Raw genomic sequence first — 26,906 nt, 5'->3', positions numbered from 1 at the left:
GGAAAGAAAGAACAATTCATACCACACATACTCACACACATACACTGTTGCAGGCCGACATACACGGTATTTCTCAGCAGTTTGCACTAATTCTTTGAATTCCTTCTGTCAAAATGTTTGCTTATAGCTTTCCTTGAATTGTCATTTAAGCCCATTGCTAAATGGTGTTTGCTGGAAATTGAATAAATGTGTCCTATTTGTTATAATGTATGCCTTTGTATGGTTAATTATTAAGTTGAGTGCATAGACTATTATTTTTGAACTTAATAACTTCAGCTTTAATTTTTTAAAAAGGGTATAGAAAATATTTGGAAGAATGCCTATCAGTGGTATTAACATCTAAGTACTGAGATTTTTTTTAATATATTAATTTATTAGATTAGGACCACTGATCTTATTTATAATTTTCAGTTAGCTAAAAAGTTAATGTAAAAGGAGAGAAGGAACATTTCTCATTTTAGGTCTATGCCTAGCAATTAATTTAAATTCCTTAAGTTTTAATATGAAAAATGACCATAGCTAAATTTAGTAATACTTAAAGGTTTGGGAAACCTAAAGATTACAAGTCATTTTCTTCTAAGAAAATGCTCTTTTGAATCTCACTGTTCGTTAATCTTTATTATTGTTAATGTCTATTAATTCTATCAATTTTCTCCCATGATACTAAATGTAGAAATATCTATGAATACATGGTAGAAACAATTAAGTTCCTGAGACTCACTGATTGAGCCTGGTATGTATTTTAAAGTCGCTAAGGGACAGTATGAGCTTTTTCTCCTTCTCATCAGAAGACCTGCAAGCTGCCTGTTGTCAGGCTTTAGTTCTCATGGGAAGACAGGACTGGGGTAGGCCTAGCAAAAGGGGGTTCATAGAGCTCTCTGCCTGCAAGCCAACTTGCACCTAATTGTAAAACTCTGAAGTTCAAAGGCACCTGTTACTCTTTATTAAAAAAAAAAAAAAAAAAAAACCTACGGTGGAGCATTACATTGAAAACAAGCCCGCATTTCCTGGGTCTGTTTATTACCCAAGAATCAGTTTGGGGGTCACATTTGGCAAATGTTCATCCGTGAAGGGCCAGGGGAATACAGATTTCCCCCTCGTTTTTCCTTTCCGACTTCCAGGTCCTTCCTCTCCTCTCTCTCCTTCCTATCCTCCTTTGCTTTCTGTCCCCCTCTGGTGTTTAAGATACTTAGTGGTTCTCAATCTGGGCCCTGAGGGCCAGGGGAGGCCAGGGTGTGACCCTTGGAGCATCCTTCCACCTGTCCTGCCCTGCCCATGTCTCTTGTCCTGCAGGCTCCGGGCCTGAGCTGTTGAGTGGCCTCAGCACCCCCCAGAAACTGCCGGTGCCAGCGCCCAGTGGCCGCCCTTCACCTGTACCTCCAGCCACTGCACAGCCACCTGCGGCTGCCGTGCCTGGGCCCTCTGTGCAGCAGCCCGGCCCGGGGCAGCCCTCGCCCGTCCTGCAGCTGCAACAGAAGCAGAGCCGCATCAGCCCCATCCAGAAACCACAAGGCCTGGACCCCGTGGAGATCCTACAGGAACGGGAGTACAGGTACTGCCCGCCGGGGAGGGGTTAACGCAAGAGATCAGAAAATGCCCACCACCGTGGGTAGAGGTGGACGCAAGTTCTTTGATGTGTGTGTGTGTGTGTGTGTGTGTGTGTGTGTGTGTGTGTGTGTGTGTGTGTGTGTGTGTGTGTGTGTGTGTGTGTGTGTGTGTGTGTGTGTGTGTGTGTGTGTGTGTGTGTGTGTGTGTGTGTGTGTGTGTGTGTGTGTGTGTGTGTCCCAGAGAAAGGGCCAAAAGTAAACTTAGGAGGTGGAAACTCACTACTGGGCTGATGATTTCAGGTCAAAGTTGCAGAAAATAGTTGGGGTGCCCATTGGTAGACGTCCCTATGGTAGTCCTGGGTTGACTACACTGTGATTTTTTTTTTTTAAAATTTAGCCAGAGAACTTTTATCCACTTCTGTGACATACCAGCATACCAGGTGCTGGGGACTTGGAGTCAAAAGCCCAGCCCAACTTCCTGTGCATCTAGGGAAGTGGACGATGATGCCATGCTTTGTTCTTGTTTCTCAGTTGGTGCTGGAGTGACTAGAAGAGGATCAGAGGCTGAATGTGCAGGGTTAGCCTACAGATTAGAGTCACCTCTCAGGATGCTAGAGCAAAACTTTGGTAGCTTGGGATAATATTTAATAGTCTTAGTTTGAATTAATGCATGTCTGTTGCTTGGTCCAGCTTTATAGGTAAATGTCTTCAGATAAGGTTCTTATTTTATATTCTTAATCCAGAAACTTAATTTTCACCTGATTTGGCATATCTTCCTAAATTAGAGATTGGCAAGCTTTTCTGTAAAAGACCAGATGGAGTATATTTTATGCCTGGCAGGTCCATATGTCTCAGACACAAATACCTCTGCCCTTTTTGTGGGAGAACAAAAAAAATAAACCCACCAAAAGACAATAATAGGTTGGCTCTGTTCTGATAAAACTCTATTTATAAAAACAGACTGTGGTCACAATTTAGACCACTGGCTGATAGTTAGCAGACCTCTTATGCAAATGGTTATTGTCAAACACAAAGGGATTTATAGTAAGACTTGAGTCAAGATAAAACAAAGCTAAGGTTGTGGATTATGGAGTCTGCCAGAAGGCAGGCTCTGTCATTAACTAGCTCTGTAACTCTGGTCAAGTTGCATTTCTCTTTCTGCAAGAACTCTGTGTCTGATCAAGAAAATAATATGGCATTTCTCCTAATTGCATAGTTGGGAAGATAAAGTGGTATGGAAATACTCAGTAAATATTAGCTATTATTATTATTATCATTATTATTTTGTAAATATTAGCCATTGAGTTGAAATATTGCAGTGTTCATAAGTGATGTGTGGGTTTGCTTTTAGAGCATTACCTTAGTCTTATGGAAAAGCAATGACTTATTTGTTACTTGGCTAAAATATAATTGATTTCAAGAGTTACTCTGGCCAGGCGACAGTGGCTCATACCTGTAATCCTAGCTACTTTGGAGGCTGAGATCTGAGGATTAAGGTTTGAAGCCAGCCTGGGCAGAAAAGTCCTGTGACACTCTTATCTCCAATTAACCACTCAAAAAGCAGAAAAATGCTTAGAGAGAGCTCCCAGGCTCTGAGTTCAAGCCCCATAATAGAAAAGAAAAAAGAGCTACTCTGAAAGAATTCCAATAACTGGACAATATATAGGTATATGTAGACATCTAGATATATCTTTTGAGATGAGTGTAACTTTGTTGTGTTATTACTATTAGTAATCACCAATTAGGAGCATTTATTTTGTGGTTTCCAACATTTCATATATATCTGGAAGGCTAGACACTCATCATATTGACAGGTATATTTTGTTGGGTAAATAGTAGTTGTATATTATGAAGTCCAATATTAGCACATTTTCCAAGACAGGAATATTTTTTGTATTGTTAACTAAGATAAGTCAGAAATATTGAAAGAAAGTAACAAGGTAGAGAAGTATTGTGTAGATACTCTAAACTTCTGACTTCTGAAGAACTGACATTTTTTTTTCCCTACCCTAAAGATACAATGCTACCAGTTGTTTTGGTAAATTACATAGAGCTACCTTCATAAGACATTCTCCATACCTAGAAATTGTATGTAATGTCTGGCCCTGTTTTCCTTACTTGGCCTCTTCTGAGTGAGTGAGTGTGTGTGTGTGTGTGTGTGTGTGTGTGTGTGTGTGTGTGTGTGTGTGTGTGTGTGTGTGTGTGTGTGTGTGTGTGTGTTGTTAACTGTTCGTTTTGCTGACTGCTAAGTTTTCTGTACTTTTTGCCACAACTTCAGTTGTAGGGTTCTTTTTCTCTTAGTATTTTTTTGGGGGGATGGGGGGATGGAGGATGATTTCCTTTGCATTAAGCCTGTTTTAATGTATAAAACGCTTTGGTCTTTAGTCCTGTATTAAGAATTGTCTTTATCAATATTTTTATATGTATTACAGAATGTGATATAATGACCGTTCTTCATATTATCATTAGTTAACAATTATCTTCTCTTTTGCAAAGCTATATGGCTTTTGAAATCGTTGATCTGGACAACTCTGGGTCCAAAAATCTGTCATGACCTTTGGCCTAAATTTTTCCTGGGTTTGTGGCAAAGAATGGGTTGATTCCAACTGAATGACAGAGACATGTGTTAATCATCTTTGGTCACAGTGCAAAAAGCGGTGTTTGTTCTGTGAAGGTAACTTGTTGAACTGCAGAGATTAGGTCAATTTATCCATTAAAAGTGTTAGATTACGTTCTTTAGATACCTGTGAAAGACACTGTGAAACTTCTTCCCTCTGACCTGTATAATAGAATGACTAACTAGCCTTCTCTCTGGTAACTGGAAGGGTCCAGTGCATTTGTAACATCTGGCTAAAGATTTGAACATGTTCTGAAGAAAAAACTTTTTTCCCCCCAATTTGATACAGATTGAACAGCTGTCAGAAATTCCTTAGCAGATGTTAAATTTTGTTTGGCCCTTGTGATATTACTTACCTTGTCTATGAAAATTGAAAGGAAATTATTAGAATCTTGCATCTCTTTGAATTTTAAATCAGTCAGCGGCTTTCCTTGTTCATCATAAAATCGGAATTTTGACAAATTGGCTTTCTTAGAAAGTTGTAGCACAAGTAAGTATTTTGGGGTTTTTTTGGTCAGTCATGGGCTTGAACTCTGGGCTTGGGCACTGTCCTTGTGCTCTTCAGCTCAAGGTGAGCACTCTACCGCTTGAGCCACAGTGCCACTTCTGGTTTTGTAATGGTTTATTGGAGATAAGAGTCTCACGGAGTTTCCTGTCCAGGCTGGCTTTGAACTGTGATCCTCAGATCTCAGTCTCCTGAGTAGCTAGGATTTTTTGCGTGAGCCACCAGCGCCTGGTTTACAAGTAAGTTTTGTATGTGAACAATTCACCTTAGCTCTGTACAAGCACTTTAGTTAAAACCTTTTCCCACTTAAGTTGGATCTTTTTTTTAAAATTCCAGTACCAGGGCTTTGCATTCTCTTCTCCCCCCCCCCCCCACACACTTTTTTAGTCAAGACTAGTGTTCTACCACTTGAGCTACACCTCTCCTTTTGTCTTTTGGCTGGTTAAATGGATATTAGCATCTTTCAGCTTTAGTTGAATCAGTTGACTTCTAAACTTTGATTCTCAGATCTCAGCCTCCTGAGTAGCTAGGGTTTCAGGCAGAAGTCGCAAATAACAAACAGCCTCTTTCTTTGTTGATGGAACTTATTGATGCTTTCCACTCCCCTGTTCCATGCTGGGATGTTCGTTTTGTTTGTTTGTTTGTTTGCTTGTTTGCTTCCCAGCTAATATACCCAACGTCACTTCCTTTCATTTAGAATTAGAGGTCTGATCAAAAGTACCAGAGTTCTCAAATTGGCATGTAAGCCAATTCCACAAATGCTTGCATAGAGGATGTATTTGACATTTGAAGGGGTTTATGTGGGGAAGGACATCTTTGAATTACATCAGCCCTCTTGGGAATCAAGTCAGAATTTAGTGTGAAAGCAGGTCTGGGGAAGCAAGCATGGCTTTTTTCCCTGTAGCTTAAAAGATATTTTTTGGCCTTATCTCCATTTCAACCCCGAAAATTCTTTCTCAAAAAATTACCAATAGCTACTATGTACCCCAGAGTTACCAAAAGTCACACAGGTTAGCTCTTTCTATTCTCTATTCTCTCTCTTTCTCTCTCTCTAGCACACACACGCATACACTTCCTCTCCCTCTCTCTTTAAAGTGTCACTCAGCTCCTTGAAGGAACAAAATGTACCAGTGTCATTTTCTGTTCAAATAACTCTCCTACAGGAATCATAAACTTCTCCTCTGGACCTGAACAAATATCTGTTGCCTTTAATGGAACTCTTTTTCTTCCCAGAACAGTAACCCCTCTTGATTTACTGTTCAATCTGTATGAAAAACCTGAGTGACCTAATTCTGCCTCAATTTTCTGTACTCGTGAGGACACTAAATGAGTCTCCTGCAGGCAAGCAGTATTACATCTTGCTGTTGTTTCAGGAAGTTTAGAATCCTGAATCTCTTTATCAGACTACCCGCTGAATCCCATTGATGGGAAGATGAAATTGTCTGGAGAGGAGCATTATTTAAAATGAAGATTTCTATTAAGAACAACAACAAAGATATAATTTTCTATGTTAAAGAAGTCCCTTCCTGCACCTTTACTACCACCACCCATGGGGTGTATTGAATGCGTATCATTTTACTGTGAAATCTACCTTTTCTCTCCTCCAAGAGTTTGCACTTTGTACTTTTTTCCTCCCTTTCATACAAGAGAGCTCCTTTTGTGTTGGAAACTCTGAGAGTAACAAATGACTGGCCCTTTGGAGAAGCAGTCATTACAGGGAAAAGTGCTTTCCCAGCTCCCACTGGCTCCAGTGCTCCAGGAACCAGCCCCCTCCCCCTCCCTCCTGGCTTCCCTCTTGGACTCCCTACTTTCCCACCCTTGAAGTTCAGTGTGGTTTAATCTAAGCTCCATCAGCCCAGGTGTCCCAAAGTTATTTATGCAGCCCTACTTTCATCGTCTTTTGGAAGATTAACACAAAAGCAACTATTCCTCTAATTTAGCAACTGGCTCACTTTGTCAGAGAGTAAACCAGAGTTCACAGAATTCACAGGGGTAGTTTATGCTCAAATAAGAAAGGAAAATAGAACAACCAAATTTTTGGCCACATCATCTCACTGTACTGTAATATGTAATGTTCTTTTGTATGGTCGTGTGTGTGAGTGTGAGTGTGTGTGTGAGTGTGTGTGTGTGTGTGTGTGTGTGTGTGTGTGTGTGTGTGTGTGAGTGTTTGCCAGTCTTGAAGCTTGACCTCTAGGTCTGGACACTGTCCCTGAGTTTTTGTACTAATAGCTAGTGGTTTAACAGTAGAACCACAGCTTCACTTCGGGCATTTGGTCCCATGGATTTTCCTGCTGGTGCTGGTTTTAAACTCAAATCCTAAGATCTTGACCTCCTGAATAGCTAGGATTAAGGGGGTGGTACTGGGCACCCAGCAGTGTAGTTTTAATCATAAGGCCATAAAATAAAGTTCTTTCAGTTTAATTTTGTGGATTTTTCTGTTAATGTTCTCAGTGTTAAGAAGTTATCCATCACTGTCTTTCTAGATAGCTGGTTAAGAAAATGAACTAGAAAAATGAAGTATAGATGTTTTGTTTCATATAATGAAAATTACAATCTACAATAATAATAATCCCATGGTTTACCACTAGTAAAACGGATATGAAAATAGTTAAGAGAGTTTGGAAGAGTTTTTGCAAAAGAACAAAATGGTGAAAGCATATTATGTTTGTAGGATGGCAAGGCCATTTGAGAACACTGTTATTTGAATTGATATGCTTATGTAAAAATAACAACATAGAGTAACACATGGTCATAAGTTAATGTGATTCAGTAGATTACTCAATTAGACATGTACCAAATAAAGCAGAAACCTACCAGGTATATTATTTTCAGTGAAGTCACTAAAAAGGGAATCATTGCCCTACAATCATTTTTAAGTTTTTGAAAAAGGTATTTCATTTCTCTTTAAGTCAAATAGCTTAAACAAGCACTTACTTTAAACAAGCACTTACTTTGATATTTGGGCTGCATGAAATTTTAAGATAATATTTATCAGTAACACTATTCTTAACTCCTAACTTTTTTTTTTTACTTAGGTGCAGTAAGTTCTCTGAAAGTATATTTCAATGATCTGCCTTCTTATTGCAGTGGTTTTGGTATCAAGCCATGACTTTTCAATTTTGGCTTCTTTTATTAGCTCACAACAATGACACCATGATAGCATTTACCTTATAGTATGTGTTTATGTGTGTGTGTGTGTGTGCATGCACATATGTGAGGGAGAAAGAAATAAAATTGTGCGTTAAATGTATTTAGTGAAGTTAATATTGACTCATTACCTCCTCTAATAGTATTCATTTGTTGAAATCAATTTCCAGATTTTTTTCTTCTTTTTCATTATACCCTTAAGTTGTTGTACAAAGAGGTCTCAACTTGACATATCAGTTTATGAACACACTGCAACTTAATCGGTGTCACCCTTTATATAATTCTCTCCCATCTCTCCCAACCCCACCCATTTTAACTCAAATTTAAGGGAGGCCTATTTAAAAATAGATTTGAATAGCATATAATTCTTTATAAGTACAGGACTTAACACTGGCCTACCTGTGTAACAATAAGAGTGTCCAAAATGAATGAAGATAGATTCTTTCATTATGGGAAGTATCCTTTTCAAGAAACTCTTAGGTTTTCACTGCTATTTACAACCTCCCCTGATGTTTGAATGTGCCTAATTTGCTCTCTTTTCTCAAGCAAGCATTTTGCTCAGAGGAAGTGGTTGTGGCTGGCAGGTTCTTCTCCAAATGCCTTGGGTTAGCTGGCTTCAGTGGCTTCAGTTGCTAAAATTGCTTTTGCCCACTCTGCTTTAGCTGCTCTCCTCATCAGTACCTTGGCAAGGAAGGCAAATGGCCTGGTTGTCTTAGAACAGAACTAGAAGTTAGGTAATGCAACTCTACATTCTAGCTGACTGTGGGTTAGGGACTTTTCTGTCTCTCATTTCCTCTGTTTGTTAAAAGTGAGTGAGGACATTTGACTTTGCCCTGAGATGCAGCTTGGGCCTTCTTTCTGGGTGTTAGAGAGAAGTCATACAGAACATTAAATAATACATAGTAACTGGCCACATGTATTCAAAGGCAGCTTTTCTCGAGTGCCAGAAAAAAATGTTGTTGGGTGTCATAAATGGACTGAACCAATTGCCAGTCATTGATGATTAAAATGGTAATGCATATTTATATCTCTCCCTTCCCCTACTTCATTATTTCCTTTTAGACTGCAGGCTCGCATAGCTCATAGGATACAAGAACTGGAAAATCTACCTGGCTCTTTGCCACCAGATTTACGAACCAAAGCAACCGTGGAACTGAAAGCCCTTCGGTTACTCAATTTCCAGCGTCAGGTAATATCTTATTCTGGTGCATCTGGGCTAGGAAGTAGATGTAACTGTTCCTAAAGTGTAATCTACAGGTTTCCTGAAGTCAATTGGATATTGTTATAAAGCTAGACATTTACAAAATAACATATCTTTCAGGCAAACAACACATAGCAAAAAGTAATGAGAATGAATTTCTTAGTGTTCTTTATTTTTTGATATGTCAAAAATATTTTTGTTCTCTCCTATCCTAAGGCAGAATTACGATGTTTTGTTATTATGGTTGAAAAACCTTGAGAACATGTTGGGAAAACTTAAGTTTGCCTTTATGGCTCAAAAACAGACAAGAAATTAGTTGATCAAAACTTCTTGGTAAACTAAGTACAAATATAAAATACTAGCCAGGAATGTGAAAAGAGTTTTAACAAATAGCCATTCTGCCAAGTTAATAGCTCATCATATTATAGAAACACATGAAAAATAATGTCTTGTAACTCAATCATTCACTGAAATTTAACTTTGTTCAGTCACATCAAACCCGCATATCAACTAACCAGTGAGTTACCTGTTTTGTTTTGAGGGCTATGTACTCTTGCTCATTTTGTTGTTTCCTCACAGCCAAAGAGGATAAGGGAAGTTTCATTGTCACTCAGGGGGGTTTGTTTTGTTAAATTCTGGGGTATGAAGGATGAATTATTAGCAAATAAACATAGTTTAGAAAGTATTGAATTGTATGATTTGGTCTGGGGAGGATGTGACTAAAATCACAAGGCCATTACTCTTGCTATTGTTATATGGACAAGGACATATCTTTGACCTACTGGTTATGTCACAGAGGTGCATCAGTAGTAGCTGGGTGCTATTTGGCAATTAAGTTGGTGAAAGGAAATTTCTTTCAGGTCAAAATTTTTTTTTAAGAAAAATTCTCCAAGTTTCATTTACTTCTTTGTTATAGGTGACCTTTTAACATGAATCAGTAGTTATTGATAACAATTTTGTTCAATGTATAGTAGCAGTGTATTTTCTGAAATAAGCTTCATTGAAATTGCCTCAATATGCTGGACTTGTACTGGCTCCTGATTTTTGCTCTTGTTGGGAAGTCTGTTGTCTTATAAAGTTGCCCAATTACATTTACTATAATTAAGGTTGCTTTCAGATTCAATTGAATTACTATTGTAATGTGTTCTCCCCGGTCTCCACCCCTACTAGTACATGACACAAAATGTGAACAAAATACTATATTGCAGTGACTTACAATTAAGTCCTTACTATAATGTGAAATGTAAATATCCTGCAAAAATATCATCATTGGAATGGAAGGTAGCCACAATCAGTATTTCCCATCATTTATTAGAGACTGTGAATTCACATTGTTCAAGTTATCTGCCGCTACCTGCCTCCAACATGAATAGAAAAAGTAACTCTTTTATTCTTTTCTTGCAGCTGATCATTAAAGGTAATCTTTAAACACAAGAGAATGTTAGTATGACATTTAGAAGGAAATAAAAAATTTGAAAAGCTTATGAACTAATGAGTGTCATTTGAATAATAAAATAGAATGAATTACTTTATTTTAAAGGCAGGACAACATCTATCTTCTTTCTCCCCCTTCTTACTGTTAGAATACTCGAATTTTTTTTTAATCTGAATTTTTTGGGGAAAAAAAATTCTACCATTCTTGAAAATGCTATGTAAATTTGCCATGATTTTCATCCTTTCATTTATTCATAAATGAGTGGCTGAGTTAACTTTTTGCTGTAGTCTCCTCATTCCATCCCATCAAATGGAAAAGAGAGAGAAGGTCAGGGCTCAGGACCTGGCTTCTGTTTGGGAGGCTGTCTAACCACTTTCTCTTGACAGCTGAGACAGGAGGTGGTAGCCTGCATGCGTAGGGATACTACCCTGGAGACAGCTCTCAACTCTAAAGCTTACAAACGGAGCAAGCGCCAGACTCTGAGAGAAGCGCGCATGACCGAGAAGCTGGAAAAGCAGCAGAAGATTGAGCAGGAGAGAAAGCGCCGGCAAAAACACCAGGTCCTTATACTCTTCTGCCCCTGCTTACCCGTTAGGATGAGTCATTGGAGAGGGTCGGAATGCTTGTAAACCTGTCTCCTTGCAGGTGGTGGTGATAGCACAGGAAAAACAAAAAAGTTGGTTGAAGTATTACATAGTCTCAGTCACATCAGTTTGTGGTTGGAATTTAGGCTAAGATAGTTGAATGGGGCACCTGCCCAGTATCCAGGCTATTAATTGGTCCAAGATGAGTTTAGAACTTGGATTTCTTAAATTTCAGTCAAGTATGGTCTCTTGAGGCTACTGTGGTAGAATACCAGAGACTCAGTGGCTTATAAACCAGGGAAATTTATAGCTCACCATTCTGGAGGCTGAAAGGCCCATGACCAGCAGAGTAGTATGGTCAGGCCTTTATGAGGCTGTGTTCCAGGCTAGTCTTCCATCACGGATCCTCATCGCAGGAAGCAGATAAGGTAACTGTCTGGCGTCTTTTTATAAAGGAACATAACCCATTGATGAGTACCCCACTTCCTAATACCAACATACTGGATTTGGGGAGGTCACTTTCAATGCGCAGTAACAGGTGTCATATTCCTATTCGCGTAGAAAGCTGCTGAATGGTTAGGTAGTGGCAGGTTTCTTAGAGCGAAATCTTGGGGAGAGGCAATGTAAAGAAAGAAAGTTATTTTTATATCAGCTATAAATATAGCACCCCAGGCTCTTTAAAGTGCGTAGCTGGAGGTTTCACAGCAGTAAATATTTTAGAACATTCCTTTCCAGGAGTTGAGAAACATTTTGAGGAAGGATTAGGTTGTTTTGTCATAACCCTATATAAGTTTTTAGTCTCATGCCTTAATTGAATTTTGAAAAAATAAAAAAGGGTTTTTAGTGTAAGTAAGGTACGCATTTCTCCTCCATTATTTAAAAAGTGGATATGAATCATGTATGGCAAACGTTCTATAAAACTTGGTTTGCATCAGTTCTAAAGTATTGAAGTTAGTACAGAAGTGTTCCTTTTTTGTGCATGTGTGCTATTCTTGGGGCTTAAACTCAGGGCCTGGGTGCTGTCCCTGAGCTTTTTTGCTCAAGGCCGGCTGACACTCTAACTCCTTGAGCCATAGCTTTACTTAATGTCTTTTGGGTGGCTAATTGGAGATAAGAGTCTGATCAGCTTTGCTGCCTGGGCTGGCTTTGAACTGAGATCCTCAGATCTCAGCCTCCTGAGAATCGAGGATTACAGGCATGAGCCACCACACCAGGCTTAGAAATGATACTTTTGTAACATGGTTTTTCAAGGGAAATGCCCAGGTGTCTCGGGTTTATTTTAAGGTGAATGATCTCTGTGCCCTCACATCCCTTTCATAGATCTCTGTCTTGCATCTTTCTAGTTTCAAGTGACCACACCCTTCAGGTGGAAGCAGCTTCTTTCTTCCATAGGCTTGTGACAAGCACAGATGAGGGAAATCCTCTTTCCCATCAGCCCCATCGCTCATACATACTTCAACTGCAGAGACATACCAGGCCCCTCTCCCCACATAGATTCTATTACATACACACTGCGAGCTTTCCTGGACTGTGGTGATGTCTCCCAGACCCTTGGGCAATGGGAGTTAAGTGTCCTTTTCTCCCTCTTGTGTATCCTTTAGGAATATCTGAACAGTATCTTGCAACATGCAAAAGATTTTAAGGAATACCATCGCTCTGTGGCCGGCAAGATCCAGAAGCTTTCCAAAGCAGTGGCAACTTGGCATGCCAACACCGAGAGGGAGCAGAAGAAGGAGACAGAGCGGATTGAAAAGGAGAGAATGCGGAGATTGATGGTAAGGAGCCCTCACAGGAGATCAGGAAGATGCTCAGCTCATATTCTGCTGCATTTAGAATGTGAAACTGAAAACTGCTTATCAAATACATTAATATCCATATCCAGAGCCACATCTAATGAGTGTTGTATTTCCATGTCCTGAGGTGCTATTGCTGTACACATATAGCTTTGCTGTTAGTTTTTATCGGAGGTTTGCTAATCAGATCAGGAAGAATGGAAAATGCAGTTCTTTTTTTTTTAAAATATGACTTCTTTGAGATGAATGATCAAATTTGGGCAATGAGTAACCCATTAGGTGGTACCTTTGAATCCAAGAAAGTCTCTTTTTTTGGAAGCCTCTTTGGTGTTGACTTTTTTCTTTTTTATTTTAATTTATTTTTCAGTGGCAAGAATTATTCTCTAACAGGGCAAAAAGTGATTCTTAAGTTCATTTGGAGAGGTTCCCTTTCTGTGGTAGCAACATTCGTCTCAAAAGCTGTTCAAGGATCCTTCCATTTGCACTCTTAGTTTTTAAAGGATAAATAAATCCAGAAGAGAGAGGTTTATATTACTGGCCACAGGATTTTGTTTTATTGACCATGTATTTGGGGCATTAGACAGAAGATACTGGATTTTGGAGAAGTGTGAATGATGTGCACAGATGACAGGAGACCCACCGATCTGTCTGGAACATCATTTCTGAATGAGTGAAGATAAAGCCTCAACCATAATTATGTCTCTGGAGAATTCTAGTAACACTATCTTTCTAGCTTTTCTTTTCCTGGATTCCATAGAGTGAGCATCGTGTTTTCAAAGGCTGTGTTTTTCGGTATTCCTAAATCTGCTACCCTCTCCATTTGGGGAAGGGAAGGAACTGTCTTAAGAGATTTCTTACCAGTGAGGAAGACCATTTTAGAGTAATTGGAGCAGTCAGCAGTCAAATTTGTCTGATTCAACTGAAGTGAAACTGTATTAGAACTTCAGTAACAGATTGGTTTGACACTAATGATTAGGCATTTGCAAATCATTAATTTTTGCAATTAAATGATGGAATATACAGATAATAGAAAAACTGAAAGTTTTTTTTTAAATCACTCTTTCTTCAAGTGAGATCAACCATAACCAAAAGCAATTAGAGTTATAATAACATTTTTGAGGTTCACGCTCATTCACGGGGCAGACAGCAGATAGGCTGGGGGAAAAAGCTACTGTCACCCGAGTAAATGCGGGAGTGACACCCCACAGCTGCAGCCCTAAGCTTTTCTGTGATGAAGTTGCCTCTTAATGTTGCAAGCATGCTTTTTTCATCTAGGCAGCGCATGACAAGAGTATTTTGGGGTGTCCTTTTTGGGCGATGTATAAAAACAACTTCTCTTGAAATGATGCAGAGAACATCAGAGTTCTATCTCATTTAATCTCATAATGTTGCGTAATGAGAGGTGGAAGTGGAAATTATTATGTCTGTTTTATCCTTTGCGGTAGCAGACTTCAGTGCTACATACTTGTCTCCAGCAACTAAGGATGGTATCCTCTGCATTTGACCTTGCCTATCATTTACAGTGTTTTCAGTGCCAAAAAAAGTTATTAAGTGGGGCTGGGAAGTTGGCTCAGTGGTAGAGCGCTTGCCTTGCATGCATGAGGCCCTGGGTTCGATTCCTCAGCACCACATAAGAAAAAAAAGCCGGAAGTGGCGCTGTGGCTCAATTGCTAGAGCGCTAGCCTTGAGCTGAAGAACTGAGGGACAGCGCCCAAGCCCAGAGTTCAGGCCCCACGACTGGACCCAAAAAAAAAAAAAAAAAAAAAAAAAAAAAGTTATTAAGTATATGAATGACTTACTAAAAGTTCACTTGATTTCTTGTCCTTATTCCTTAGTCTAAACTGGGAAAGAATGTAATTGGAAAGGTATCAGAGAAACAGGATCAATTAATTTTTTTTAATTTTGAATTTGTTGTTTATTTGGTAAAACTTTGATCATCCCCAGTCATGAGAAAACATTTGTTGACGAACTGTGTGGTAGAATCTCTATAAACAACACTGTCACTTAGGAAAAGCTTCTCCTGAAAGCAATGAGGTACAGGATGATTCTTCTTTTTTTGTATCAATAAGTTTTTTGAGCACTTAACTGTGTTCAAAGCTTTTTCGTAGGTACTGAGGGAGTAGAGTAAACAAAACAAGGCTCTGCCCTTGTGAGAGTCACATTCTAGTGGAGTTTACATATTCACGAAAGCAATGATGAATTTCTATTGCTTGGTGTTCCTCTTAATTATATACATATATTTTTAATTTACTTTTATTTTTGTCAGTTGGGGGCATGAAGGGGGTGCTGTCCCCGAGCCTCTTTGTGCTCAAGGCTAGCACTCTACCACTTGAGCCACAGTACCACTTCCAGTTTTTAAGTGGCTAATTGGAGATAAGAGTCTCATGGGGGACTGTTTGGGCTGGCTTTGAACTCTAATTCTCAGATCTCAGCCTCCTAAGAAGCTAGGATTACAAACGTGAGTTTTTAAATTAAAGTTTAACTTTTCTGAAATATAAAGCCAAAGATACATTTCAGAGAGGAGATTGTCAAATCTTAAAATGAGTTTTTGTGCAATTAAAGCAACACCGAAGATCAAAGGCGCCGCCTAACCATACCAGGTGTACATACAGTAGGGCTTTCTGCACTGTCGGCAACCCCAGGGTCCTGGGACTGGAGTGTTTCATATCTGCATGTTTTTCCTATCCTAGATTTCACATAATGATCCTTCTAACCTGGCACATCCTGTTTGTTTCCCTCACCCCTCAAGTAGAGATTGTCAAGCAGGAGCATAGTCTGGACCTGTGGGCAAGCATGCATTATGCTCTCACTGATCTCTTTCTCAACAGGCTGAAGATGAAGAGGGCTATAGGAAACTCATTGACCAAAAGAAAGACAGGCGTTTAGCTTACCTTTTGCAGCAGACTGATGAGTATGTGGCCAATCTAACCAACCTGGTTTGGGAGCACAAGCAGGCCCAAGCAGCCAAAGAGAAGAAGAAGAGAAGGAGGAGGAAGAAGGTGAGTATTCTAGGCTAATGGTTGAGTCTGTGGCATAAAGGGCAAAAGCTAATCTCAGATGAGTATTGCTCTTGAATACTCATTGCCCAACTTGGTATCTCATGAAAGTAGACAATGCTTTGGAGATTAAGGTATAACACATAGGATTTCTGAACTAAGGCAGTGCAATCTATATTTCTATTGTTTAATACAGGGTAATACTTTAAGTGTACATGGTCGACAGGAGAAGGGAACATATAGATGCAAATAAGTGTTTATTCAAGTTTAATCCCACTATTATGACAGGCCACTGCTGAGTTAAGAAACTGGAATGAACATTAAGAAGAAGATGGCTCAGTGGTAGAATGCTTGCCTTACATGCCTGAGGCTCTGGGTTCAATTCCTCAGTACCACATAAGCAGAAAAAGCCGGAAGTGGCACTGTGGCTCAAGTGGTTGAGTGCTAGCTTTGAGCTGAAGAGCTGAAGGGCAGTACCCAGGCCCAGAGTTCAGGCCTCACACAGACAAAAAAAAAAGACAAAAAGAAGAGAGAAGGAAAATGCAGTGTACAGATTGCAATAAGCCAAAGGAAGATGTATGAGATAGCTCTGGAATACTTTTGTAACAAATTTCAGCCTATTTGGACAGATGACAAAATTGTTCAATTCGGTTCTGCTGCCCTGGTGTCACAGTAAGGTAAGTGTGCACATATGGGTGTTAGGTAGTTATAGAAAAAAATAGTCCTATGTAAAACATATCCTAATTATCATGAGGCATGAAGGGTGTAATTTGGTATCTCTGCTCTGCAGATATGACATTTCAATCCCAGAGCAACTTGCTGAATATGTACCTGTGAATGCAGATCCCCTTGGATGGCTAGTGGTCTAGTAATTTCATTCTTGGTTGACAGTCAGCTTTCCACACTGGTGGTTTCTGCATCCATGAATTCAACTAACCAAGGGTGAAAAGTACTTGGAAAAATATTCCGTGGGCATTAAAATATGCAGACATTTTTTTGCCATCATTTTCTAAACAGTTTAGTTCAATAGCATTGCCATTGTACAGGTATTATAAACGAGGAGCGATATGAAGTAAAGTAGAAGATGTGCATAGCAACCATGACATCATTTTGTACTAGCCCCTTGAGCATCTCACATTCTGGTATCCACAGGGACTCTGGAACTAATGCCATATGGATACTGAGGGATGAATATTCTGCTTGTATGGTAAATTCTGATTGGGCCAGGTACAAATACCAGCAGAAAGTTTCATCTGAATTGTGAAACTTGAAAGTTGGTGGCATTTAATCATTCATTCTCTACATGAAATAATGGAACAGAAAGGATTCTTTTTTTTTTTCAAAAAAATAATTAATTTCATGGCTTCTGAATTCTCCTACCTGTTCATAATTAAGGAGGAGGAACAAATGATTGCGAAGGTGCCTTTTTGCACTTGATTTCTTTAGTGTAAGATAGCTTACCTTATTGTGAAGACGAATGAGGAATGACTCAGGTTGGATTTAGACATTTTGTTGGGAAGAGATACCTCATTTTCTTGTCACTGTAGCATTTTAGATGTTGCAAAGATTTCAGCTCCCAATTTCTGACTTAAAAAGACATTTTCAGGGTTAGTAAAGAGTACACAGGCAAATAGATCCAACTCTTTAATATTCCATAAGAGGACTCAATTAAATGGAAGCTTTAGTTTTTCCCAATCCGAGGGGAAAAAAACCTCTGCAGAGACTGTCGTGTGTGTGTGTGTGTGTGTGTGTGTGTGTGTGTGTGTGTGTGTGTGTGTGTGTGTGTGTGTGTGTGTGTGTGTGTGTGTGTGTGTGTGTGTGTGTGTGTGTGTGTGTGTGTGTGTGTGTGTGTGTGTGTGTGTGTGTGTGTGTGTGTGTGTGTGTTTTGTAGGTCAGGGGGCCTGGACTCTAGGCTTAGGCGCTGCTCTTCAGCTCAAGGCTATTGCTTTACCACTTGAGCCACAGCACTACTGCTGGCTTTTTCTGCTTACGTGGTGCTGAAGACTCAAACCCAGGGCCTCATGCATGCGAGGCATGCACTCTACCACTGAACCATCTTCCCAGCCCCATTTTGTGTGTTTTTTTAAAGCATGAATGTTCCTATTTCATAGTTCTTTGTGATTAAAAGCTAATGGTCCAGATTTGAGCTCCTAGCTTATAATCAATAGATTATAAGGCAGGTAGTTGAATAATGGTGACTATATCTTGATCTCTGCATTAACCTGTGGAGAGCAAGGATCTGTCATGCTATGTCTCATAATTCTACCTGTTCTACACAGTCTATAAATTGGTTGTTCTTTCCAAATTCTTGCCTTCAGGTCTGTTAATGACACTTCTATTTGGCTCAACGCTTGTTATGAACTTAGGTAGTGTTCTAGAGAGAAACAAGGAAGCTATAGACATTAGTTAAGCATGCACCCAAACATATAATCGGTGATGAATGCTGTGAAGGAACGCTGTTGAGCCAAGTTGGAGATGGGGTCTGGTGTCCTGGCAACTGAGTCAAAGCACAACTAATGACAATTTACCTATGGAGATCACTAAGTATCTTATCACCTCACATGATCAACGTGAAGAATTATTTTCATTCCCTCTACCTACCTGGTTCTTCCATTAATTTCAAGATGCTTGGCTTCTGAGCACTCCATGCCCTTATCTGAGCAGAAGGAAGGAAGGAAGGAAGGAAGGAAGATAGGAAGGAAAGAAGGAAGGAAGGAAGGAAGGATGGAGGAGGGAAGGAGGCAAGGAGGGAGGGAGGGAGGGAGGGAAGGAAAGAAGGAAGGAAGAAGGGAGGGAAAGAGGGAAAGAAGAGTGGGAGGAAGAGAAAGAGGAAAGGAGGGACAGGGAGGGAGGAGAGGAAAAGAAAGAAGGAAGGGGAGGAAAAGGTAAAGTAAGGCAAGGAGAGGCAGAGGGAAGGAGGAAAAGAAAAAGAGAGAGGGAAGGGAAAGAAAGAAAAAGTAAGGAGAAGGAAAGAGGGAGGGGGGAAGAGAGTAAAAAGATGAAGAGGAGACCAAGACCTTTCCTTGCTCTCCCTGGTTATTAGACACTTTAGTTTATCTGTAATTCTTTTTTCTCCATTTATTTTTATTTTTTTGGTCAGTTGTGGGGCTTGAACTCTGGGCTTGGGCACTGTCCCTCAGCTCTTCAGCTCAAGGCTAGCGCTCTACTGCTTGAGCCACAGCGCTACTTCCGGTTATCGAGTGGCTTATTGGAGATAAGAGTCTCATGGGCTTTCCTGCCCAGGCTGGCTTTGAACCACGATCCTCAGATCTCAGCCTCCTGAGTAGCTAGGATTACAGGCGTGAGCCATCAGTGCCCGGTTTTCTTTTATTTTTTTTTTTATCAGATTGAATGATGGAGATGCCTTGTTACAGCTTCTCTGTGATGGAGGAAATGCTTCCATCAACTGCAGGATTCTTTCCTGTTCCTTTTAGCACCTCCTCATGTGAAATAACACGCCGCACCTCTCTACATTTTTTGAAATAGGAGGAGATACCGTACACCTTTGTTTTGAGAAAACCTGTTCTACTTGACGAAGTGATAGGCCTGAGCTGGTTGCATCACTTGAAGGAAAACTAAGATAGTGACACCTCTAAGGAGAATTGTAATTTAATTGGAAAAGGATTTCTTCTTTCTTTTACTTTGAAAATAATGTACAGTTGCTTTTTAAAAAAGTTATGCAGCCTAACAGAGAAGGCCTTTGTCTTTCTGGGGGAATTGGTTATGTTTAACTGTTGCTTGTAAATAATAGGGTAGATTTCTTGTAGCCTGCTCTGACCTTGTTTAACTTTTCCTTCTCCCAGAGAGAAGCATTTCTATGCAGTATGTTTATAAATCATTTTGAAACATTTCATTCTCAGTCTGACCTTTCATTATTACCCTTAAAAATGGGAGAAAAAAAATTTTTTTTAAAAAAGAAGTAAACAGGATACATATACTTCAGGACCTGAGTAGGAATTATTTTTAACGTATGGGTATACCAAATTTTATGAAAACTAACCTCTGCAGGGTTTGAAGATGCATGTCCTGTGTTGTCATTTACCATGATGGGGGTGGGGAGGGAGGGGGGAAGGGAGGGACTCTGCTCTCTCTGTTCAGGCAGTTCTTAAACACCCACAGTGTGGCCACAAGATAGAGTGAGAATGGAACTGACCAATTTTATAGAAGTAAGATTGAACATGGCCCCATTAGTAAATTGGATTGCTGTCCAAGTCTTGGAAGCTTGCACTTTTTTATATTCATAACTGCATAAGAAAGCATAGACATGCTAATTTGCTATTAGTGTCTGTAGGATGTGTTATTAAAAGGTCTGTTACACAGTACTGTAGTCTCTTGATCTATTAAGATGATGACAGGAACCCACAGATGATCTATCCCGCAGATTTATTGTGGTAGATAATTACTTAGAAAAATTTATCTAAAACACTTAGAATACTCCCTGGAATATAGTAAGTGCTCAGTAAACAGTCATTTTTTTTTTCAGCAATTCTGCAATAAAAGTCAAATCATGATTTTTGAAATGTGCTTATGCTTTTTTGGATGAATTTATTTTTCCTTGACAGCATATTTTTATGATTTTGAGTAAGTAAATGCTTACTTATAAAAAAAATGAAGCACTGTCAGATATTAGTAGGTAGACATCTTTTAGGACAGCGATAGATCCTTTATTTTTTGTGGACTGCTTACCATAATGTTCCCCAACACCTACAGAGAAAATGTTCTAATTACATGGCCTCCGATCACCTCCTGGTGATAATAAGGTATTTCTCGCAGTGCTTTAGGGTGCATTTTTTGCTTCAGAAGCTATGGTTAAGAGCCTTCCACCTACCACTTTAGAAGTCTAGCCATTGCAGGAGTCAACGTCCAGAACCATTTGACATCAAGCCAAAAAGTAATTATGTAATTCTCCCCTCCACATCCTCTGATGGGATGGACACCAATACAACTATGCTCTTGTTATCTATTACTGGCATCTCTTGACAACCCATAATACCTGGGCATGGGCTCTGAGAATGTATGAGGCACACCACTCGGAGAGATAGCTGCCATTAATGGAGTTTGTTTTTTCTTAAAAATTACTTATTTTAATTTCGTCCTCTCTTTACCCCTCTTTCCTTCCCTTCTTTTTCCTTCCCTCTTTTCCCCTGCCTCCCTTTTCCCATAGCTCCCTTCCTGCCCATCTCTCCTGCCGCTTCTCCTGCCCTACCAACCACTGTTGTAGGTAAATCCCAGGACTGTTGAACATTGGAAGGGAACCTTCTTGGCTTGCTGTGTAGTGTTCAACATGGTGCTAGCAAATCTAACCTTAGATAACGAAGAGAAAAAAAGCCTGCTCACCTAATTTTCAGTGATGAAAATTAGGAAAACAGAATAGTAATGTTGAAACATCTGTTTTAAATTCAAGGTACTCTGATTCTTCGGGGTGCTTTTATCTCTTTCTTCCCACCCCCCCCCACCCCCCGAGATGATATAATATATTTCAGCCTCTCCACTCAAGAATTTTTCTAGCCAGGCGCCGGTGGCTCACGCCTGTAATCCTAGCTACTCAGGAGGCTGAGATCTGAGAATCGCGGTTCAAAGCCAGCCCGGGCAGGAAAGACTGTGAGACTCCTATCTCCAATAAACCACTAGAAAACCGGAAGTGGCGCTGTAGCTCAAGTGGTAGAGCGCTCGCCTTGAGCTGAAGAGCTGAGGGACAGCACCCAGGCCCAGAGTTCAAGCCCCACGACCGACAAAAAAAAAAAAAAAAAAAAAAAGAATTTTTCTAGTAAGGTCAGGGGAAAACAAGGCATCGATGATGCAGTTTAGTTGATGAGCTCAGTGTCAAAATGGGTAATAGCAGAAGGTTGGGATCTCAATCCTGCTTAACTGCATCAACTAGTTCTGGAGTCAGAAATGTTCAGAATGACTTATCCGTAAGTAATGTGCAAGTGCTTGTTAATTTGGTAGTCCTGGACAGTTTTGTTGCTGACCACCTATCCCTATGCCCAAGTGGTTCCTACACATTGCTTCACCTGTGAAGCGAAGTGAGTCCTTAAAACACCCGCAGATTTCAATGTTGCTTGAGCATATTATAGTTATACCTGCCAGTGGATAAAAATGCATTCACTTTATAATATTGATTGAAAAATACTTCGATGTAGAAGTGTCAGTTTACAATTGTTTACAATATCTCTTTGAAGCCTCTTGTGTTTTGATCATCTAAACAGAGTGTCCCCATTGAAATCTGTTTTCCTGAGTTTAGTTTTCATAGTTAGGGATTCCTGTCCCTCCCTCCATCGCTCTTTGGTCCATTCTTTTCATATGCCTTCTGAAGAAAAAAACAATAAGTAGCCTGCACATCGCTTTTCTTGCGGATATTGACAGTGACGTTGGAGACTGGGGAGCCAAATTGTCTTTAGATCTGAGTAATTTTTAGTAGCAAGTAACCTTTACTTGCTAGTAATTTGTATCATACATATCTCCTTAGCTGACTAGGTTAATTATACTCTTTCCTGCCTTCATAAGTATAATTAGTTTAAAATGTTTAGTTTGGTAGAAAGAAGCCAATGCAAAGTTCCTTCCTTCTTGATTAATGAATGAACTGCAATGCTTATTTATTTACTTTATTTAATGGATCTAAGCACAGTTACCAGCCAGTCATATTGAGATTGTGTGTTAGCAATTCCATGATACAGATAATTATGTATGAAGATTTCTCAGGTGGAAGGAAACACAATAGCACCTGCCACATCCTACCAGCACATTTCACCAGAGGCACAGTCTCTGTCCAAAGACTGTCCAAAGTTAGATCAAACAGAAGCACCGAGCCCAATCTTTAGTACCCATTTGAATAGAGGAGGGGGACTCATCTTGCTTTGCTTTGGTTTCTCTTCTGAAATAAAGCATCATTTTGATGCCAGAATATTGATCTATCAAAGAACTCTAACTAGAGACCACCACATAGCTGAAAGAATTTAAAGTATGATGGGAGATATTCACATCTCATGCCATAGACTAGACACTACTTGGGTTTCACCTCTTGTAATAACATAGCAGAACTGAGTTTAAGGACATGACATGCATTAGTGAGGTCACACACCACCATTTTAAACTTGCATATATATATATATATATATATATATATATATATTGGCACCTAATTACAATCATCATCATCATCGTCTTCTTCTTCATCATCATCATCATCATCATTATCATCATCATCGAGTATATACTAAATGAAAGTCCTTGCTTTTAACGCTTTCAGCCATTCCTTCATCTCAAATAGTCATTGAGTGACTTTTCAGTTCTAGGCACCCCTGTGGCTATGAGAAAACCTCGGTAAACAAAATGAATGTTAATCCTTGCTCTTATAGCTTTCTGAGTTAGTTTTCAGACAATGCCATACCCAGTCTGTTACAGACATTACATTGTGGAGATTAACACTTTGGGGTGAGTATCATATAAAACTTTGGATTTCACATCTGGACCTGTGGTCCAGTTCTGAAACAGCCCTTGGTGTGTAACTAACTGCTAAGAGGGAACCTAGTTACAAACAGAAGCAAATAGCTCAAAATCCTACAGCTAAGGTCTTTTTGCACTCAGTCACCGCACTGAGATTCACATGCAGTTTGTCTAACTCCAGAACCAAGTGGCTTGAATCTAATAGTACATTGCCTCTTGGTACTTAATAGGACTTTTTACAGAAATGTTTTGGGGACTTTAAGTGATGAAAGAGTCTGATTATGAGGCAGTTTTCCGATAACACTCAGGCTAGCTCATAGTATATTCATAGGAGAGTAGCCTGCAGAATAGTTTTGATTCTATTCATTTCTGGCACTTCAAGATTTTTAATGTGCTATTCATTGAGATGGTGATCCAGTTCCACTTGCTAGATATTTGAAATTGGCTTTTTTATTGTCTCATTTTATTTTCTTTGTTGGCCAAATTTGTAGCTTATATCTGGTTTGTGTGGAAAGAATGGTAGGATTAATTGACTTTCTCCTATTAATTAAAACTGTCCTCTGAGTATAGTTCTTGAATCCCAAGAATAGAAGCTTCAGGCATGGTTTCTTTTCTGAGCAGAGGAGTTCTGCCATTGTTTTCTGTGCTCCAACTTTGTAGAGAGCTTGGCCCGTCATTCCTTTGAGCTTGTAAATATTTTCACTTCTGAGTAACACAAAGAGAAATCTTAAATCGGTGAGCATAACCAAAGGCATTATTTCTCTTGGGCAGGAGGTACATTATGCCTTGTTCCTTGACATACAGAGATAGAAGTAGTTGGTAAGAATTCACTTTAACAGAGAATTCAGAAATGTCAGATATTTATGGTTCCTCTCTGTTATTGTAGGGGCAGAAGACAGATCTTAAACATTAAACAGTTTCAGAAAAGTTGCTTTGGGAAGATAACTAATTTGTTATTTTATAGAAGACAAAACACACCAATAATTGGAGTGAACAAAGTTGAGTTGATGTCATTTCATTATCTATATTCTTAATTAACCAGACCCTAAAGGAGGAAAATTCATTTTTCTTAAATATCTTGATAAAGGAAACTACTACAGTTTTGTTCTCCACATTGAATTACACAGAAACAGTATAGCTTTTTGATTGCCTTAAAACAAAATAAAAGTTCTGTACAGGTTATATAGAATACTTGTCAGAAAGGTTGTTATAAATGGAAGAAATTTTAGATGGTTTTGTATAGATTGCTGTTGAGACTCTCTTGAATCTATATAAAAATGTTACATAATCTTTGCTTCTCATTTCGCTTTCTTTGAAGCACATGGAGGTTAGTGGACTGGAGATATTGAATATTGAGAAATGGTAGATGACAGAACTTTTCCTGAGATTGCAGTATCTGCATTACTTTCTCCATGTACACACTGTGGAAATATTGTGTATTATGAAAGCCAATTAGGTAGAGTGGAAAACACCCAGGGAACTCACAGAGTTTTGTATTATTTCACATTTTTTATGACCCAGGAGCAGCTCAGAGCTTATTTTTGATGGACAGTTTTAGAATGCTGTTCTTCATTGCTGATGAAAACTTGCTCAGGGAATAGGATAGTCGAGCTAATTATGTTAGGATTTGTCTTCACCATGCCAAACATGAGAAGAACGATTCCAATTTTGACTGCTCTCTTGATTCTGCCATGTCTTAAGCTCTTTGGGTCCCTAAAGATAAAATCCACAAATCTCTAGTGTACTGGACTTGAATCACATCTGTCTTTAAATGACTCACTGCAAGTTGCTAACACAATACAGGCTTTGTTTCAGATAACAAAGAAAAAATAAGGAAACTGCTCTGTTGATTAGCAATTCCTTTATACAACCATTTAAAGAAATTATATATATGCATATATATAAGTATATATATATATATATAAGTATATATATATATATATGTATATAGCACTCAGAGTTAAGCTTTGTTAGATGAGGATGAGTGGTAGTGAAATACATACCAAAGAGTTGCCATGGCACCCTGTCCTATCTTCTTGATTTACATGTAACATTTGACCTTGCATTGCTATTTTGCAGAAGGCTGAGGAGAATGCAGAGGGAGGGGAGTCTGCCCTGGGACCAGATGGAGAGGTAAGAAAGGAACACCCATGGCTACTGCGTTCATCGAGTATATACTAAATGAAAGTCCCTGCTGCACCTGTAGCCCATCCCCTGTGTACCCTAATTTTATTTTTACCCAGACAATCATTTTAAATGAAAACTATACTATATTAGCATAGTAGAAAATTAAAATTAATATGAAAAAGATAAAATGGCGAGTCATCTACTTCCTGCCAATCACCTAATAGGCAGTTTTGTTGTATACCATTCCAAAAATTTCAGTGTACAGATAACCATATATTTGTGACTATTTGGACTATAGAGTGATTCCATAATTACATTTGGCCTGTAGATAATACAGACACATGAACTGTAACCCAGCTTCCCTTGTTTATTACTAACTTGAAATTGTAAAAATACACAAACCTACATGTTTATGTATCGTTTGACATTTTTATAGGCTTATAATGTAGATTCTATACATAACTACATGGGCATAGGCCTAAAATTCTCCCAGTATTTCTGATAGTCTACTGAGTCCCAAAGATGCAACTATTTATTAAGTGCATTTAGGAAAAAAAGAAAACAACAAAAAGCACCTTCAAAGATCTGTCCAGTGGTTCACAATAAGGAAGCACAGTAACAAAATAGAACAGAAAGGAATTGGGTTCAAACCACCTTTTTCTCTCAGAGACCCTGATAAGCCTTTTTTTTTTTTTGCACCTGTACTAGGGCTTGAACTCAGGGCCTGAGTATTATCCATAAGCTTTTATTCAAGGCTAGCACTCTACCACTCGAGCCACAGTTCTACTTCCAGATTTTTTTTTGAGTAGTTTATTAAAGATCAGAGTCTCATAGATTTTCCTGCCCAGGCTGGCTTCAAACTGAGATCCTCAGATCTCCTTCTCCTGAGTAGCTAGGATTACAGGTGTGAGCCACCAACACCTTTCTGATAAACCTTGAAACATGGGAAGGAGCATGCCCCAAGGAGCTTTCCCATTCGAGTATCACTGGGTTCATGATTCCTGTTCTGAGCTCACAACCTGATTGGATGCAGGAAGAAAAGTTGAACCACTCTTAAATGCAGAAACCTCTTGAAAATAAATGTTGGCTAACCAACTTAATCTATCACAAGGGAAGAAAGACTGGGATAATGTCTAATATGTAGGAAACTCTGAGTGGGCTGTTATGAATACTGTACATGAGAGCATGTAGAACTGACTCCCCATTTGCAAAAGCTCAGCCTTACCTAAGCATGCTGCCCCTTAGTCTGCAATTAGCAAACACATGGGGAGAGATGGAACATATTCCTGTAATTGTGCTCTTATCTCTTGGGAAGATGAATTACTGATTTGGGCTTATCACACATGCTGTTTCTGTTGGTGCACGTTTGTAAAGTGGACATCTTGTTCAGTTTGTTTAGAAATAATGTTCTTATTACTCTTCTATGCTCATTTAGTGCTTTGCCAAAATTCTAATTCCAGCCACAATGATTTCCAATTTTCTTTGAGTCACAGCATCAGCAATAAAAC

General features: G+C 39.2%; 1 protein-coding gene across 3 annotated transcripts in view; it reads left to right on the top strand.

The window, feature by feature from the left end:
• Smarca2 (SWI/SNF related BAF chromatin remodeling complex subunit ATPase 2) overlaps positions 1-26,906 on the top strand; it is a 171,819-nt gene that overhangs the window by 31,794 nt on the left and 113,119 nt on the right. For all 3 annotated transcript variants that reach the window (XM_070035677.1, XM_070035679.1, XM_070035678.1), the window contains exons 5-10: positions 1,294-1,552; positions 8,879-9,005; positions 10,839-11,012; positions 12,638-12,811; positions 15,658-15,828; positions 25,351-25,404. In XM_070035677.1, the coding sequence (XP_069891778.1) occupies positions 1,294-1,552; positions 8,879-9,005; positions 10,839-11,012; positions 12,638-12,811; positions 15,658-15,828; positions 25,351-25,404 (959 nt within the window). The remainder of the gene's footprint in view (positions 1-1,293; positions 1,553-8,878; positions 9,006-10,838; positions 11,013-12,637; positions 12,812-15,657; positions 15,829-25,350; positions 25,405-26,906) is intronic.

Source organism: Dipodomys merriami, unplaced genomic scaffold, assembly GCF_024711535.1.
Source record: "Dipodomys merriami isolate MVZ:Mamm:240054 unplaced genomic scaffold, mDipMer1.0.p SCAF_26, whole genome shotgun sequence".
Lineage (NCBI taxonomy): Eukaryota > Metazoa > Chordata > Mammalia > Rodentia > Heteromyidae > Dipodomys > Dipodomys merriami.
The sequence above is the reverse complement of the archived record's forward strand: the minus strand, read 5'-3'. Positions and strand labels throughout refer to the sequence as shown.